The following is a 16,705-nucleotide window of genomic DNA, read 5'->3' as shown; positions in this document are numbered from 1 at the left end:
TACATGGACCTTGGTGCTCTCAGGGAGACAGAAAGCAGAGTTGAGGTCAGATATGCTCAGTTTATCTAAAACTGTCTCTTCTGGAATTAAAATAAGAGCCATTTAAAACTCACAATAAAAGAAAAAGAACACACAGAAACTCACATCAGAAAAGGCAAACCTTCACTCTAATTATGCCCTAATGGGAGAGAACCAACAGCATTTCCTGTATATTCGTCTTTGAATTGTTCTGTAATTTATGTCTGTAGCATGGCCCAAGCAGAGGGTCACCCCTTTGAGTCTGGTCTGCTTGAGGTTTCTTCCTCAGAGGGAGTTTTTCCCTTACCACTGCTCCTCTGGGGGTTAGTAAGGTTAGACCTTACTTGTGTGAAGCGCCTTGAGGCAACTCTGTTATGATTTGGCACTATATAAATGACAAGAAATTGAAATTGAAAGAGAGACCAGGTGGGGTCAACAGAACAGTGAGAATGGGACAGTTACTAAAAATTTATGACAGTATTGGTATCTTTAAAATGATGCACTAATAGACGGTTGCTTCATTACAGTCCCTTTGTAAAAGTAGTCGGCTTTATGACCATCCAGGTGGATGTCAGCAAGAACCCACAACAGAATACAGCGTAGTAACTTACAAATGTGAAGAATGCCTGTGAAGCCCCTACCAGTGAAAGGCACGTCCCTGACATCTCTGGGGGACAGGACAGCCTGAAGACAGTTTGGCATAGAAAAAAGTGAGTGATACACAACAATTGCATTAGAGCAGGACTAGACAATAGTCTGATATACTGTACATACTGGTTGAGAAAATGTTGAATCACCCTCTGATAATACTCAAGAATGACTGTGTAGCAACACAATGAAATTGATGATTACGAAGTTGACAACAGAAATCAGCAAGGGCAACCCTGAGAGAGGAAGAGCAAGCAGAGACCAAAGCAGTAGGGCACCGCAGTCTCATTTGAACCCTGCGTGATATTGCAGGATTTGACCACTTACACGGACCTCCGCTCCTGTTGTCCAATATATACACAGCATAACTTCACACAGACAAATGGTGTACTGTTTTGTTTTGGCAGCAATCACTGAAGCAGCCGCAAAAAGTGTTTTTTTTTTTTTTTTTTTTGTCATTGGAGAAGGGAAGACAAGTGAGTAGGAGAGGTCGTGTTGGTAAGTGTTAGCCTACGTAGCTAACCAGAGTAGGTAGAAACAATAAAAGGCGGAAACAATAAAAGGAGACAAGTTTCTCCATTCAAACACGCAGAGCATGTGCTTTAATCACAGAAAAGTAAAATACAGCACATCACTTTCCAGGCGCACATCTTAAATACGCCTGGTCCAGCTGAATTCGCGGGAGGTGTGTCTGAGGAGGACAAAAACCGCATATCAAATTCACATTCTTCAGCTGCAGACAGTCTGCAGCTCGAAACAAAGCAAGGAAATCAAAAGCACTTGAAAACTTTTTGTGTGACAATTCACAGAAGCATGTGACTTTGAGCATCAAGGTGTGAAAAGGTTGAAGCAATCAGCAGCAAGACAGTCGTGTGAGAGCAGGTTTGATCTACAGAGGTGTGACCATGTCCCTAAAGCAGGAACACCAATGTCACTGCAAGTTATTGCATTTCCTTTGAATGTTTGAGACTGTGAATTCAGTATGAGACAGTCCTTTTGTGCACCCATGCATGTGTGCATGCATACAGTAGCCGCATTCTCTCGCCTGCAAAACCACCTCAACGTATTAGTGCTCCAAGTCATAAACAAACCGCAACACATCTCCACTTTCCACAGCATCGTCACTTTTGCTTTGCGTTTTCACTTGTGTGTAATTTGCCCAAACCCCATTGAAAATGCCGTGGTTTTCCCCCCCGGAAGTAGAGAAATGACATCATATGCATCATATTGTACCCCTGCCCGGAGAAGAAACCATGATGCTGTCATGGTTCTTCTCCGGGTAGGGGTACAAATATTAACTGCCCGCCCTCAAATGAGACTACAGTGCCGAATAATCACATGACTTTCTGTCAAAAAATGTACTTCCAGTGCAGCCAGCAGCAGCTTTGCAGCTGCACTGACAAGTTTCTCCTTGTCACCACCACTGTTTTGCCAGGAGGAAATTCACTGCTTTCAGTCTTCTTGGACAGAAATTCAAAGAATTCCTCCTTGTTTTCTGCATGAAAATTCAGTAAGGTATGTCTTCTATAATACATTCCAATTCTAAGTTAGAACTCGTGTATACTAAGGTACACTGAGGAAAATAAGTATTTCAACACCCTGCGGTTTGCAAGTTCTCACACTTAGAAATCATCGAGGGGTCTGAATTTTCATCTTAGGTGCATGTCCACTGAGAGACAGAATAAAAAAAAAATCCAGTAAATCACATTGTATGATTTTTAAATAATTAATTTGCACTTTATTGCATAAAATAAGTATTTGACCCCTACCAACCAGCAAGAATTCTGGCTCACACAGACCTGTTAATTTTTCTTTAAGAAGCCCTCTTATTCTGCACTCTTTACCTGTGTTAATTGTACCTGTTTGAACTTGTTACCTGTATAAAAGACACCTGTTCACACACCTGTCCACCATAGCATGACCAAAGAGCTGTCTAAGGACACCAGGGACAAAACTGTAGACCTGCACATGGCTGGGATGGACTACAGGACAACAGGCAAGCAGCTTGGTAGAAGACAACAACTGTTATGATTACACTATGTAACAAATTTTTATTTTGTTTTGTTCCTGGGTACACAGTGTGTTTTCCTAACCTGTTATGCCTTAAATAAATAGAAATAGCTGTTATTCCACAGAAACTTTGCTTCTGTGATCAGGACAATATTTTGAAATTTGTCTGTTTTCAAGAATATGCTCGATTTGCCTTCACTACTACTGAGTAGTCTTCTAGAATATTCTTTAACTGCTAGAACTGTCTAGAATTTTCTAGAAGTTTCCAGAATTATCTAGAAATTTCAAGAAACTTTTAGAACTTTCTAGAACGTTAAAAAAAATAAAATCAAAGTTTGTGCTGAATGTAGTCATTTTTCCATAGACTTTAGACATAAGCAGTTGAAATATAACACTTAGAAGCCAGGAACAAAAATTGTGTTACATAGTGTAATTATTAGAAAGTGGAACAAACACAAGATGACTGTCAATCTCCCTCAGTCTGGGGTTCCATGCAAGATCTCACTTTGTGGGGTAAGGATGATTGTGAGAAAGCTCAGAACTATACAGGAGGACCTGGTCAATGACCTGAAGAGAGCTGGGACCACAGTCACAAAGATTACATTAGTAACACATGATGCTGTCATGGTTTAAAATCCTGCAGGGCAGCAAGGTCCCCTTGCTCAAGCCAGCACATGTCCAGGCCCGTTTGAAGTTCACCACTGACCATCTGGATGATCCAGATGAGGCATGGGAGAAGGTCATGTGGTCAGATGAGACCAGAATAGAGCTTTTTGGAATCAGCTCCACTTACCATGTTTAGAGGATGAGAACAACCCCAAGAAAGCCATCCCAACTGTGAAGCATGGGGGTGGAAACATCATACTCTGGGGTGCTCTTCTGCAAAGGGGACAGGATGACTGCACCGTATTGAAGGGAGGATGGATGGGGTCATGTATTGTGAGATTTTGGCAAACAACCTTCCCTCAGTAAGAGCATTGAAGATGGGTCATGGCTGGGTCTTCCAGCATGACAGTGACCCCAAACACACAGCCAGGGCAACTAAGGAGGGGCTTCGTAAGAAGCATTTCAAGATCCTGGAGTGGCCTGGCCAGTCTCCAGACCTGAACTCAATAGAAAATCTTTGGAGAGAGCTGAAACTCCAAACCTGAAAGATCTAGAGAACATCTGTATGGAGGAGTGGACCAAAATCCCTGCTGCAGTGTGTGCAAACCTGGTGAAAAACTACAGGAAACGTTTGACCTCTGTAATTGTAAACAAAGGCTACTGTACTGAATATTAACATTGATTTTCACATGTTCAAATACTTATTTGCAGCAGGAACATACAAATAAATTATTTAAAAAAATCATACATTGTGATTTCCAGGTTTTTTTTTCTAAATATCTAAAAAAAAAAAAAAGAAGAAGAGTAGAATAGTAGAGCCACTTAGGTGCCTGGTCTTGAGAACCAGTTGGGAGAACTTTACCCATTGCTACAGACATATGTAGTAAACTTGTCAAGTGTAACTGCAAAGCTGCTGCTGGCTGTACTGGAAGATGTTCTTGCAAAAAAAGCCCAATGGAGATGTACAGAACTTTGCAAGTATAACTGCATGAAGGATTAGATGTCAGTTTCATGTGAGGCTTGATAAACTCAAACATTTTGCGGCAAAGCTGCTGCTCAGTGACTGAACTTTAACCCTTTAATCCTTTGTACCATACTTGTTTTAAAATGATGGCATCTGCTATGTCAACCTAATAATATTATGCTGTCCGATATTTATGGTGTTGGTCTTTTAAATTTACAGTAATGACAGTTTTCATGTGTTGACATCTTGGTATGATCGCAGGACGATAATTTCTCAACAATTATGGTGAAATATAAGCTATGCATTTTGTTTAATTAAAGATTTATCTTTGGTTTTCATTTTTAAAAAGATAGATTTAGCTATTTCCCACTGGCAGAGACACCTTTTAAGAAATCAAATGTATCTGAGTAAGTCAACCATAATCTGCATTGATAATATGTTATTGTCATTGCATCATACACCAGGCTAACTTATAAATATGTTCTTCATTCTCTCTTCTTTCATACAAATTATTTGTAGATAGTCGTTTGGATTCTTGTCTTTAATTTGTCAAATTAGACAAAGAAACTTTTTGTTGACTTTTTACATGTCATGTGAGAACATCAGCTTGGATTGATTTTGTGGAACATATCAAGCATTCTTGCCACAGGACATAACAAACATCTTCACAAAGTGCTTTGTGCTTTTGACAACTCTCATCATTTTGCTTAATACAGCCTTCACTACTGACTGTGTGCTAGCTTACGTGTGTGTAGGCTACTCCCCCCCCCCCCCCCCCAGCACTTTTTGGCACATTTTGCTGAGTCTGCTTGTAGCCTTTTTAACCTTTTTCTCACAGCATTTCTGCACTCCCCTTGCGCTTTTGTGGTTGATCCACCTTCAGCGCCGGTCAGCTGAAAACCTTGGTCAAGGAGGAGGAGACAAGGAGGGGAAGAGTGGCAGGCTGAGGAAGGCTGACAGATGTCATTGGATTAGCCCAGTATCCTTCAAGAAAATCAGCCAATGGGTCATCATGGTCGACAAAAAGAATTTCTAATATACTTTTTCTTAAATAATGATGACAGCCGGCTAAAAATGCGCGTCGGCCCACCGGCATTGCCCAGTATGCCAGATGGCCTACGTGACTTGTTTCTGTTTGAAGGACCCAAGAGAAGAAGTTGTTTACTGTTGAAGTTGTGAAGGTCTTAAGATCTTGACTCATGTTGCAGTGGTTTGTGTCTGTGTTCTCTGTAGGAACTACAGCGTGGTGAATGTGGACAAGGTCAAATGGAGGTGAAGAGGATGTCCTGTGCAGGTAGCAGGATCAGTTGTCAGATGAAGATGGGGAACACTCTCTGGATGGCCACTGAGGTACCGACCAGCCGACAGCACACCGTTAACGCAACCTGATTGGATTGTTTGGGGGGGAGCGTGTCTTGTTTTAACAATGAAACAGGCGACGGCAACAACACTAAGCAGATCTACGGCAGGTTTTGCTGTCATTGGCCAACTGTACCTTGTATTACTGATCAGTGGTCAGCCACAGAGGGAAAGAAGCAGCTGAAGTCATCAGAACAGCAGCAGTGAGGTGGCGGAGCAGTGACTGCAATAGTCTGAGAGTCCGCTGAGAACTGAGATTGATCAGTGAGGTGAAGTGGACTGAAGACACCTGTCCCCATCATCCAGTCATGGATGATCGATGGACACAGTCACATCATAAATATTTGCACAATTTACAGCATATTTACAACTTAGTTCTCTGGCAGCTGTTGGAACTTCACATGGACAGAGTTCAGAAGACAGTCATCCTGGTACATTTAGTCTCCTAAATTTGAGGCAGACAACCCAAAGTTGGCTGAAAGCAGACTTTAAAAAAAACGTTGTCCATACTCGTCCACTTTGCTGTCACAGGCACCTTTTATTCTCCAAGAAAAATTCCTGAATACCCTGAATAAAAACAAAGGAATGTAGATTAAGAAAAACATCTTCTCGCTGTTAGCTGTGTTGACACTGACATTACATCCAGAATTCCTCTCTGCGCCCACTGTCTGAGGAGACCATGGAACATTCTGTGAACATGTCCTTCAAGTTAAAATGTAAATCATAGCATCAACTTGTGTTAATTGTTTACTTTTAACTCTCACATGCTGTGAAAGCAAAATTGGTGTTCACATATTTATGAACCTGCCTGTCTCTGCTGTTTATTTGTTTGTCAGGAGCAGGAGGTGTTCATCTACAGTTTGAAGGACATGTGTCCCCTCAGTATACCACAGAAACAGTTCTCCAGCCCAGCTGTCATCACCTGCCTGTTTCCTGTTCCAGCACATGAACAGGTCAGTCTGCATCACTCAGTCAACTTCTCAACATTTAATCCCTTTAACCCACTGGTGTCCAAATTATTCCAGAAAGGGCCAAGAGGATGCAGGTTTTCTTTGCAGCCACTGACTCCAGCAGGTGATTTCACTGATGAACTCATCCCACCTGCTCAAAGTGATGTTAATCACTGAAATCACCTGCTGGAGTCAGTGGCTGCAAAGAAAACCTGCACCTTCTTGGCCCTTTCAGGAATACCTCAGACACCACTGCTTTAACCTTTTGATTACAAATGATTTGAGTTACTTTCTTTGAAACTGGAATCTTCAATCCATTTATCCAAACCAGTAATCCAAGTGTCCATAAAACTAATTTAATGGATTAAGAACTTCTTCTAGGTGACTGATACACAGTGCCCTCCAAAAGTATTGGAACACTTGGTATTTCGCACATTTAATTTATTGGACCATTTCAGATAAAAAAAAAGAATACAAAAGTACAAATAAATAAAAAAAAAAATTGTAAAATTATCTTCCTTAAACTCAAATGGAAAGGAAATCTCTACAACTTCATATAAATTAATTCAAAATATGACAGCCTAGATGACATAAGCAATGGATTGCTTTGGTATAATACCAGATAATCAGGGGATGGATACATGAACACTGTTGTTAAAGCTAATTTCTCCAAAAATTTAGTCCTATCAACTTTAAGCTTTTGTGGCGTTGGGATGTTGTGTAAAATGTAAATAAAAACAGAATACATGATTTGCACATCGTCTTCAACCTATATTCAATTGAATCCACCACAAAGACAACATATTTAATGTTCAAACTGATAAACTTTATTGTTTTTGTGTAAATATTTGCTCATTTTGAAATGGATGCCTGCAACGCATTTCAAAAAAGTTGGGACAGTGGTATGTTACCACTGTGTTACATCACCTTTCCTTCTGACAACACTCAATAAGTGTTTGGGAACTGAGGACATTAATTGTTGAAGCTTTGTAGGTGGAATTCTTTCCCATTCTTGTTTGATGTGCGACTTCAGTTGTTCAACAGTCCGGGGTCTCCGTTGTCGTATTTTGCGCTTCGTAATGCGCCACACATTTTCAATGGGTGACAGTTCTGGACTGCGGGCAGGCCAGTCTAGTACCTGCACTCTTTTACTACAAAGCCACGCTGTTGTAACACATGCAGAATGTGGCTTGGCATTGTCTTGCTGAAATAAGCAGAGACGTCCCTGAAAAAGACGTTGCTTGGATGGCAGCATGTGTAGCTCCAAAACCTGGATGTACCTTTCAGCATTGATGGTACCATCACAGATGTGTAAGTTGCCCAATGCCATGGGAACTAACACAACCCCATACCATCACAGATGCTGGCTTTTGAACTTTGCGGTGGTAACAATCTGGATGGTCTTTTTCCTCTTTTGTCCGGAGGACACGACGTCCATGATTTCTAACAACAATTTGAAATGTGGACTCATCAGTCCACAGCACACTTTTCCACTTTACATCTGTCCAGTTAAAATGAGCTCGGGCCCAGAGAAGGCGGCAGCATTTCTGGATGATGTTGATGTATGGCTTTTGCTTTGCATGGTAGAGTTTTAACTTGCACTTGTAGATGTAGCGATGAACTGTGTTAACTGACAATGGTTTTCTGAAGTGTTCCTAAGCCAACGCGGTAAGATCCTTTACACAATGATGGTGGTTTTAATGCAGTGCTGCCTGAGGAATCGAAGGTCACGTGCATTCAGTGTTGGTTTTCGGCCTTGCCGCTTACGTGTAGAAAGTTCTCCAGATTCTCTGAATCTTCTGATTATATTATGGACTGTAGGTAATGTAATCCCTAAATTTCTTGCAATTGAACGTTGAGAAACATTGTTCTTAAACTGTTGGACTATTTTTTTCACACAGTTGTTCACAAAATCTTTGCTTGTGAACAGCTGAGACTTTTGGAGATGCTCCTTTTATACCCAAACACGACACTCACCTGTTTCCAATTAGGTGTTCTCTGAACATTCATCAACTTTCCTAGTCTTTTGTTGCCCTGTCCCAACTTTTTTGATATGTGTTGCAGGCATCCATTTCAAAATGAGTAAATATTTGCACAAAAACAACAGTCTATCAGTTTGAACATTAAATAGCTTGTCTTTGTGGTGTATTCAATTGAATATAGGTTGAAGAGTATTTTCAGATCATTGTATTCTGTTTTTATTTACATTTTACATAATGTCCCAACTTCATTGGAACTGGGGTTGTACATAAGCATACCAAACAACAAATGTCAGCTCTCCCCAGTTTCACCATGATCAAAGTTGTACACAGATGCCACTTGGCTATATATATATATATATATATATATATATATATATATATATATATATATAAAAAATAAAACCTAAGAAGTCACATGTATATAGGTATTCCCAGCCTTTGCCATGAAGCTCAAAATAAGCTCAGGTGCATCATGTTTCCACAGATCATCCTGAGATGTTTCTACAGCTTAATTGGAGTTCGCCTGGGGTAAATTCAGTTGAGTGGACATGATTTGGAAAGACACACCTGTCTGCTTATAAGGTCCCACAGTTGACAGAGCATGTCAGAGCACAAACCAAGCATGAAGTCAAAGGAATTGACTGTAGACCTCCGAGACAGAATTGTCTTGAGGCACAAATCTGGGGAAGGGTACAGAGACATTTCTGCTGCTTTGAAGATCCCATTGAGCACAGTGGCCTCCATCGTCCGTAAATGAAAGAAGTTCGGATCCACCAGGACGCTTCCTAGAGCTGGCTGCCCATCTAAACTGAGCGATCGGGGAGAAGGGGCGTAGTCAGGGAGGTGACCAAGAACCGATGGTTACGCTGTCAAAGCTCTTGCATTCCTCTGTGGAGAGAGGAGAACCTTCCAGAAGGACAAGCATCTCTGCAGCAATTCACCATTCAGGCATGTATGGTAGAGTGGCCAGACAGAACCCACTCCTTAGTAAAAGTCACATGGCAGCCAACCTGGAATTTGCCAAAGGGCACCTGAAGGACTCTCAGATTATGAGGAACAAAATTCTCTGGTCTGATGAGACAAAGATTGAACTCTTTCATGTGAATGCCCACATTTATGCACCTGCCCAATTTTATTTAAAGAATTATTGCACACTTTCTGTAAATACTAGAAACTTCATTTCACTTCTCTCCTCAGCCCCAACCAGTCCTAGCAGAAGACTGCCCCTCCCTGAGCCTGGTTCTGCTGCAGGTTTCTTCCTGTTAAAAGGGAGTTTTTCCTTCCCACTGTCGCCAAGTGGTTGCTCACAGGGGGTCGTTTTGACAGTTGGGGTTTTTACGTAATTATTGTATGGCCTTGCCTTACAATATAAAGCACCTTGGGGCAACTGTTTGTTGTGATTTGGCGCTATATAAATAAAATTGATTGATTGATTGATGCCATATGTCATGTTTGGAGGAAACCAGGCACCATCCCTACAGTGAAGCATGGTGATGGCAGCATCATGCTGTGGGGATGTTTTTCAGCAGCAGGAACTGGGAGACTAGTCAGGATTGAGGGAAAGATGATTGTAGTAATGTACAGAGACATCCTGCATGAAAACCTGCTCCAGAGTGCTCTTGACCTCAGACTGGGGCGACGGTTCATCTTTCAGTGGGACACTGACCCTAAGCACACAGCCAAGATATCAAAGGAGTGGCTTCAGGACAACTCTGCGAATGTCCTTGAGTGGCCCAGCCAGAGCCCAGACCTGAATCTGATTGAACATCTCTGGAGACATCTTAAAATGGCTGTGCATCGATGCTCCCCATCCAACCTGATGGAGCTTGAGAGGTGCTGCAAAGAAGAATGACTAAAACTGCCCAAAGATAGGTGCACCAAGCTTGTGGCATCATATTCAAGAAGACTTGAGACTAAAATTGCTGCCAAAGGTGCATCAACAAAGTATAGAGCAAAGGGTGTTAATACTTGTGTACATGTGATTTCTGTTTTGTATTTTTAATAACAACAAAGTATAGAGCAAAGGGTGTTAATACTTGTGTACATGTGATTTCTGTTTTGTATTTTTAATAAATTTGCAAAAATTAAAAAAAAAACTTTTTTCATGTTGTCATTATGGGGTGTTATTTTCAGCGGAGAAACAATAAATGTATCCTATTTTGGAATAAGGCTGTAACATAACAAAATATGGAAAAAGTGAAGCACTGTGAATACTTTCTGGATGCACCGTAGGCTGTGAGGCCTGTTGGTGTCTGTGCTTATCTCTGGATTCTGTGGCATCAAGTGAATGAAAGTGTGACTCCCCTGAGACGGGATACCAGTCCAACGCAGGTTACTTTCTCAACCAAGACCAGTGCCCATTTACAGCTGGGTGAATTGAAACATTGCAGATGAAATGTCAGGTATCACTGCGTATGCATCACATCCATATTGGCAGGATAGCATCTTATCCACTGAGCTACTTGCTCTACCATCAAAATATAGCTGTAATAATAAAATAATGAAATGTCTGCTTTCAGAGCCTGGCCAGAGTGTTTGCAGGAATGTCTGATGGACTTGTGGCTGTTTACAACCTGGTAGATGATCTTCCTCTGGACAGAGAATCTTACCTGTGCTTCCACACAATCAATAAGACTGTGTTTGGCATGGAGGACACAGATCACAGGCAGAGACCGTACCCAGTCAGGAGCATGGCTCTGGTCAGCAGTGGCTCCCAGGTGAGGCGAGATAAGAAGTAACAAGTGTGTCTGTGACCTGAAGGACTTTCATCATTCTTTTGAACACAGAGCAGTCAGAAGTCTGAAGTCATTTGAGATCAAGTCTGATGTCTAAAAGTCTGATGCTGTCAGCAGCATTTAACTATTCCAAAGTATTTCTTTATTATGAGGGGTGACTGAAAGGTTTTGAGTCTTATCCAGAAAAAAACAAGATGTCTGTTGCATTCTGAGAAATATTTCTCTACATTGCACCCAGTGAGTCAAAATGTCACACACTGAAGAAATGTGTCTGGGTTTGTGATCGTACTGGATCAAGATTAAGATCCAGGCCTTAGTTATTTCCAGAAATCAGCCACCAGCTGTGTTTGAACAGTTTTAACAGTGATAAAATCACAAATAAATGTCATTCCCGATAGAACATGATTACATACATAACTACATGTGGACAGTAATCTGTCTCAGTAGCATAGCAACCTCAGCACGGGCCCCAATGCAAGATATATTGACAGGCCCTACGTGCATGTTACTAGTTATTAGATGTACGCGCACAATCACGCACATGCACGCACCCACACTATGAGGTCTGTTTAGATTTTTACCAACAGTGTGTTGATTTGTAATCAAATAAATGACTTGGGTTATTGTATTAGAAACTTTTTAAGAGGTCAAGAATCTAGATTTCACACCCCAGCTCTGAATCACATTTGCACAAGTCTGCAAATCAACATCCCTCATCATCACATCACATCACACAGCAGGGGAGGAGCTGTCTCATTCATGGCAGTGATGAAATGACTACAAAATCATTTTTCGTGCAAAGTCAAGAGTGCACCTCGACATGATAAACCTTAAGGTGAGAAGAGATGTTAATAAAATGAAGCCTATATACAAGACAGAAGGAGAGATGTTTTTTTGTTGTTGTTGTTTAATTTAATCAATTCATTTAATCTTCGCACCTTGACACTTGCACAAATTTGAACCCTGCACTGGTACGCAATCTCGCGTGCCAATGAGTCAGCTGTGGTAAGCTGTTCGTGGCTGTGTGCTAGTGCGCAAAGAAAATTTTGAAATGTTCAAAGTTCTGGCATGCAATAATTTCTTGAACTATGTCATGGACATTGCACAACCCATTTAAAAACACTGTGTGTCACTGCGTGTTGTTGCGCGCAGTGTATCTGAGCTTGAAATTGAGATTGATGAGATGCCTCATCTATAATAAACATAACTTTAAAGATACATTATCTAACATAAGAAGGAATGATAACACAGTATTGCTATATATATATAATATATATATATATATTATATATATATATATATATATATATATATCCTCACAGGACATGCTGTGACATGCTCACCTCTTCCACAGTTTCTCGGATAGTCACACGACTGAAAAGCCACCGAAAGCCGTCTGAATCTTCCGAATGGTGGAAGTTGTGGACATCATTTTTTGGAGTCCAGCATGTCCTGTGAGAATTCAACACGGTGGCGCTTTTGATCCGTCAGCAGCTTCGTACCGAAGCCATCTGCATGAATTTCACTGCAACTCTTTTCATGGCAAAATCTTCTGTCCCAGTGGAATGTGCCGAAAAAGTGCTGATGTCCACCTCTTCTGCAATTTTTCGGATAATCACACGACGGTCCCGCATCACCACAGCGTTCACTTTGGAAATGATCTGGTCATTTCAGCATGTTGATGGCCGACCGGAGCGTGGCTTGCTCTCCACCGTTGTGTGGCCGCCTTTAAAGCGGTTGTGCCGCTCCTTAATCTGTGTGATGCTCATAGCATCGTCACCGAAAGCCGTCTGAATAATCTGAATGGTTTCCACCTGGCTGTCGCCCAGTTTCTGGCAAAATTTGATGCAGTCGCGCTGCTCCAGTTGTTCTGCCATTTTCCTTGCAAAGAAAATCCGACGAGAGACTACACCCATCCTCACACAAGGCTGCTTACCAGCAAATGACGCAATCGATAGGAGTGAAAAAATTCACGCATGCGCATGAAGGTTCAAGGTTGGCTCATGCAAGCACACGTTTTGTGAGACTCGCGTTCACATTTTAGGAGATATTTTTCAGTATTCACGTTTTGCAGTTAACGGTTTGCGGATAATTCATGATTAGCAGTGATTCGTGTTTTGGGGGTTAACAAGGATCTGAAAATAAAGTACTTAATTTTAGAAAAATAACGAAAAAGTGTACTTTGAGGTAGTTGGGCAATGAATGATTGCTTTGGGGGTTTTTTTCTGGCAGATGGATCATACTGGGCTCTTAGATCACGTGTTTTCTGATTTCTCAAAGATCTCGCAGTGATGATGCACAGTGCTGCCACTGTTTTGGAGCACGAGGCAGAGTGCTTTTGAACTGAAGAATGAACATGAATCTTTCTGTCCATTCTGGACAAAAAGCTCTGTTTTCTCCATTTTACTTATTTTAGAGTGTCTGATTCCCTTCCAGACTTCTCGCTCTGATTAAATGATTTCATTGTTTTAGTGGCATCCCGTGGGATGTGATTAGTCTGCACGTAGTAATAATAATAGTACTGAACTTTAGTTCTTAAATTGAGCGTGTCAGCTGGATCGCACCACAGATAAGACTCAAGCAAGCACTCTGCAGAAAAATGGACTCATCAGAATTTTATTGGTCCTGGGTTCCATCCCAGTTGGACCACACCGTGGAACACTTCTGCAAGTTGAGCCAAACTCGTGCCAGAATGGCGTTCCTACATACCATCCAATAGTACACATTGAGAGCAGCAGCCACATATGACAACAGCATCGACTGTCAGTGGTCATGTTAACAAGTGCATCCATCCAAAAATCTGCCTGAAAGCCCGGCTGACTGGGAAGGTCCACTCCCTGTTGGACGACTTGTACTTCTGCTGTCAGATGCAGAGACACTGTTCCATGGTATTAGACATGCGAGGAGGAAATATTGGTGAAGCTCAACTATAAGGACACACACTGGTGAGGTTTCTGGGCCATCACAGACAGGATGTGCCAGCCCCTCGACTAGGCGGCTCAGTAACGTAGACGCACATTTAGAGGCCTGGAATGACAAATGAAGGCTGTGGACTCTGGGCATTACACCGGTCTCCAGCCAGGACGAAGGGAGTCTCCGGGACTGTAGAACAGCTTAAGGATGTCTCAGAGAAGTCTTTAACATCTCTGTCTTCCAAGCAGTACTGCCCGCCTGGCTGAGGAGTGGCTCGCTCCTCAAACACAGTCAGATTAGAGGACAATGTGAGCTGTTAGCTTATCATGCTCACAGATAGCTCTGGTTTTAATCTTTTGTGCTTAACTTCCAGGCTCCAGGCTCTCAACTCTCACTTAGCTCTGCTAAATAAATAAATAATGACTAGAGTTACTGTACAGTAACTCTAGTTATTTGTGATTAAATAAATTTTGCATCTTGTTGCATGAAGTGGTAAATGTGAATTATACTCTTTTTGCAGATGATGTGATTCTATTGGCTTCATCAGGCAGTGACCTCCACCACGCACTGAGCAGGTTTGAGGTTGAGTGTGAAGCGACTGGGATGAGAATCAGCCAAATCTAAGACCATGGTCCTCTGTCCCCTCTGGGTCAGGGGAAGAAAAGCTCAAAGTAGTAACGCCATCACAATCGCTTGTATAACCAACACTTGACGTTACCCAACTGTTTTAAATTACCCAACTTACCAAACTGTTTTAAATGTGTGCTGCTGCTCAGGAAAAGTGATGAAAAAGTGAAATCTTAGAAACAGAGAACAAACAATATAGTAAAATTTTGAAGCTGAGAAATTTCATTTCCCCTAATAAGACTCAAAGACTATAGTACGGTTTCACTTAGAACTATGACAAAACCAGCCTCACAGCTCTGCAATAGTATTTGATTAAAATCCACAAAAAACAGGGATGTCATCCAACTACCCCTCAAGGACCAAGTGACCCTAACTACAGATAAGAAGAAGAAGGGGACAAGGAAAAACTCACCTTGCACTGTTGTACTTAGCGTCCAAGCTGCGTCCATTGTCTGGTGTCGCCGACCGAACCGTCCCCCCTAAAAATCAGTTCACCCTGCCTTCACTGCTCATGCATCATTAGCTGTGGTTCACAGATTATCACCTCATTTCTGCTTCAAACTGCACTCCAGTCATCATGTATCTCAGTGACAGATATCTGAAGCTTTTGGACAACAATCATTTCCACTCAAAAATCATTCAGCATTATTTCATTATAAAAGATGAAGGAAGCAATCAGAGCGCCACGGCTACACGAGCTGCTAGCTGATGCGTTCACTGTGCATTGGTCATTTCAATGTGTCATCGAGTTTTGCCTTGTTTGCTTAAAACGGCCTCGTTCCTGCTTAAAAGTGACTTTAGAATGATTTAAGAGGTTTTACCTTTATTATCTGATGGTTAATAACCATACTGGCTGTAAATATTCAACTGCACCACAGACTAAAACAGTTAAATGTAGTCTATTAAACGTTAGATCTCTCTCTTCTAAGTCCCTGTTAGTAAATGATATAATAATTGATCAACATATTGATTTATTCTGCCTTACAGAAACCTGGTTACAGCAGGATGAATATGTTAGTTTAAATGAGTCAACACCCCCGAGTCACACTAACTGCCAGAACGCTCGTAGCACGGGCCGAGGCGGAGGATTAGCAGCAATCTTCAACTCCAGCTTATTAATTAATCAAAAACCTAGACAGAGCTTTAATTCATTTGAAAGCTTGTCTCTTAGTCTTGTCCATCCAAATTGGAAGTCCCAAAAACCAGTTTTATTTGTTATCTATCGTCCACCTGGTCGTTACTGTGAGTTTCTCTGTGAATTTTCGTACCTTTTGTCTGACTTAATGCTTAGCTCAGATAAGATAATTATAGTGGGCGATTAACATCCACACAGATGCTGAGAATGACAGCCTCAACACTGCATTGAATCTATTGTTAGACTCGATTGGCTTTGCGCAAAATGTAAATGAGTCCACCCACCACTTTAATCATACCTTAGATCTTGTTCTGACTTATGGTATGGAAATTGAAGACTTAACAGTATTCCCTGAAAACCCCCTTCTGTCTGATCATTTCTTAATAACAATTACATTTACTCTGATGGACTACCCAGCAGTGGGGAATAAGTTTCATTACACTAGAAGTCTTTCAGAAAGCGCTGTAACTAGGTTTAAGGATATGAAGCCTTCTTTATATTCTCCAATGCCATATACCAACACAGGGCAGAGTAGCTACCTAAACTCTGTGAGTGAGATAGATTATCTCGTCAATAGTTTTATATCCTCATTGAGGACAACTTTGGATGCTGTAGCTCCTCTGAAAAAGAGAGCCTTAAATCAGAAGTGCCTGACTCCGTGGTATAACTCACAAACTCGCAGCTTAAAGCAGATAACCCGTAAGCTGGAGAGGAAATGGCGTCTCACTAATTTAGAAGATCTTCACTTAGCCTGGAAA

General features: G+C 41.4%; 1 protein-coding gene across 1 annotated transcript in view; it reads left to right on the top strand.

The window, feature by feature from the left end:
* The window catches only part of lrrk1 (leucine-rich repeat kinase 1), a 387,270-nt gene that overhangs the window by 299,164 nt on the left and 71,401 nt on the right, over positions 1 to 16,705 (top strand). Inside the window, 2 exon segments of the mRNA XM_034162532.1 lie at positions 6,442 to 6,558; positions 11,057 to 11,254. Coding sequence (XP_034018423.1) covers positions 6,442 to 6,558; positions 11,057 to 11,254 — 315 coding nt within the window.

This window comes from Thalassophryne amazonica, chromosome 2, assembly GCF_902500255.1.
Source record: "Thalassophryne amazonica chromosome 2, fThaAma1.1, whole genome shotgun sequence".
NCBI classification, from domain to species: domain Eukaryota; kingdom Metazoa; phylum Chordata; class Actinopteri; order Batrachoidiformes; family Batrachoididae; genus Thalassophryne; species Thalassophryne amazonica.
The sequence above is the reverse complement of the archived record's forward strand: the minus strand, read 5'-3'. Positions and strand labels throughout refer to the sequence as shown.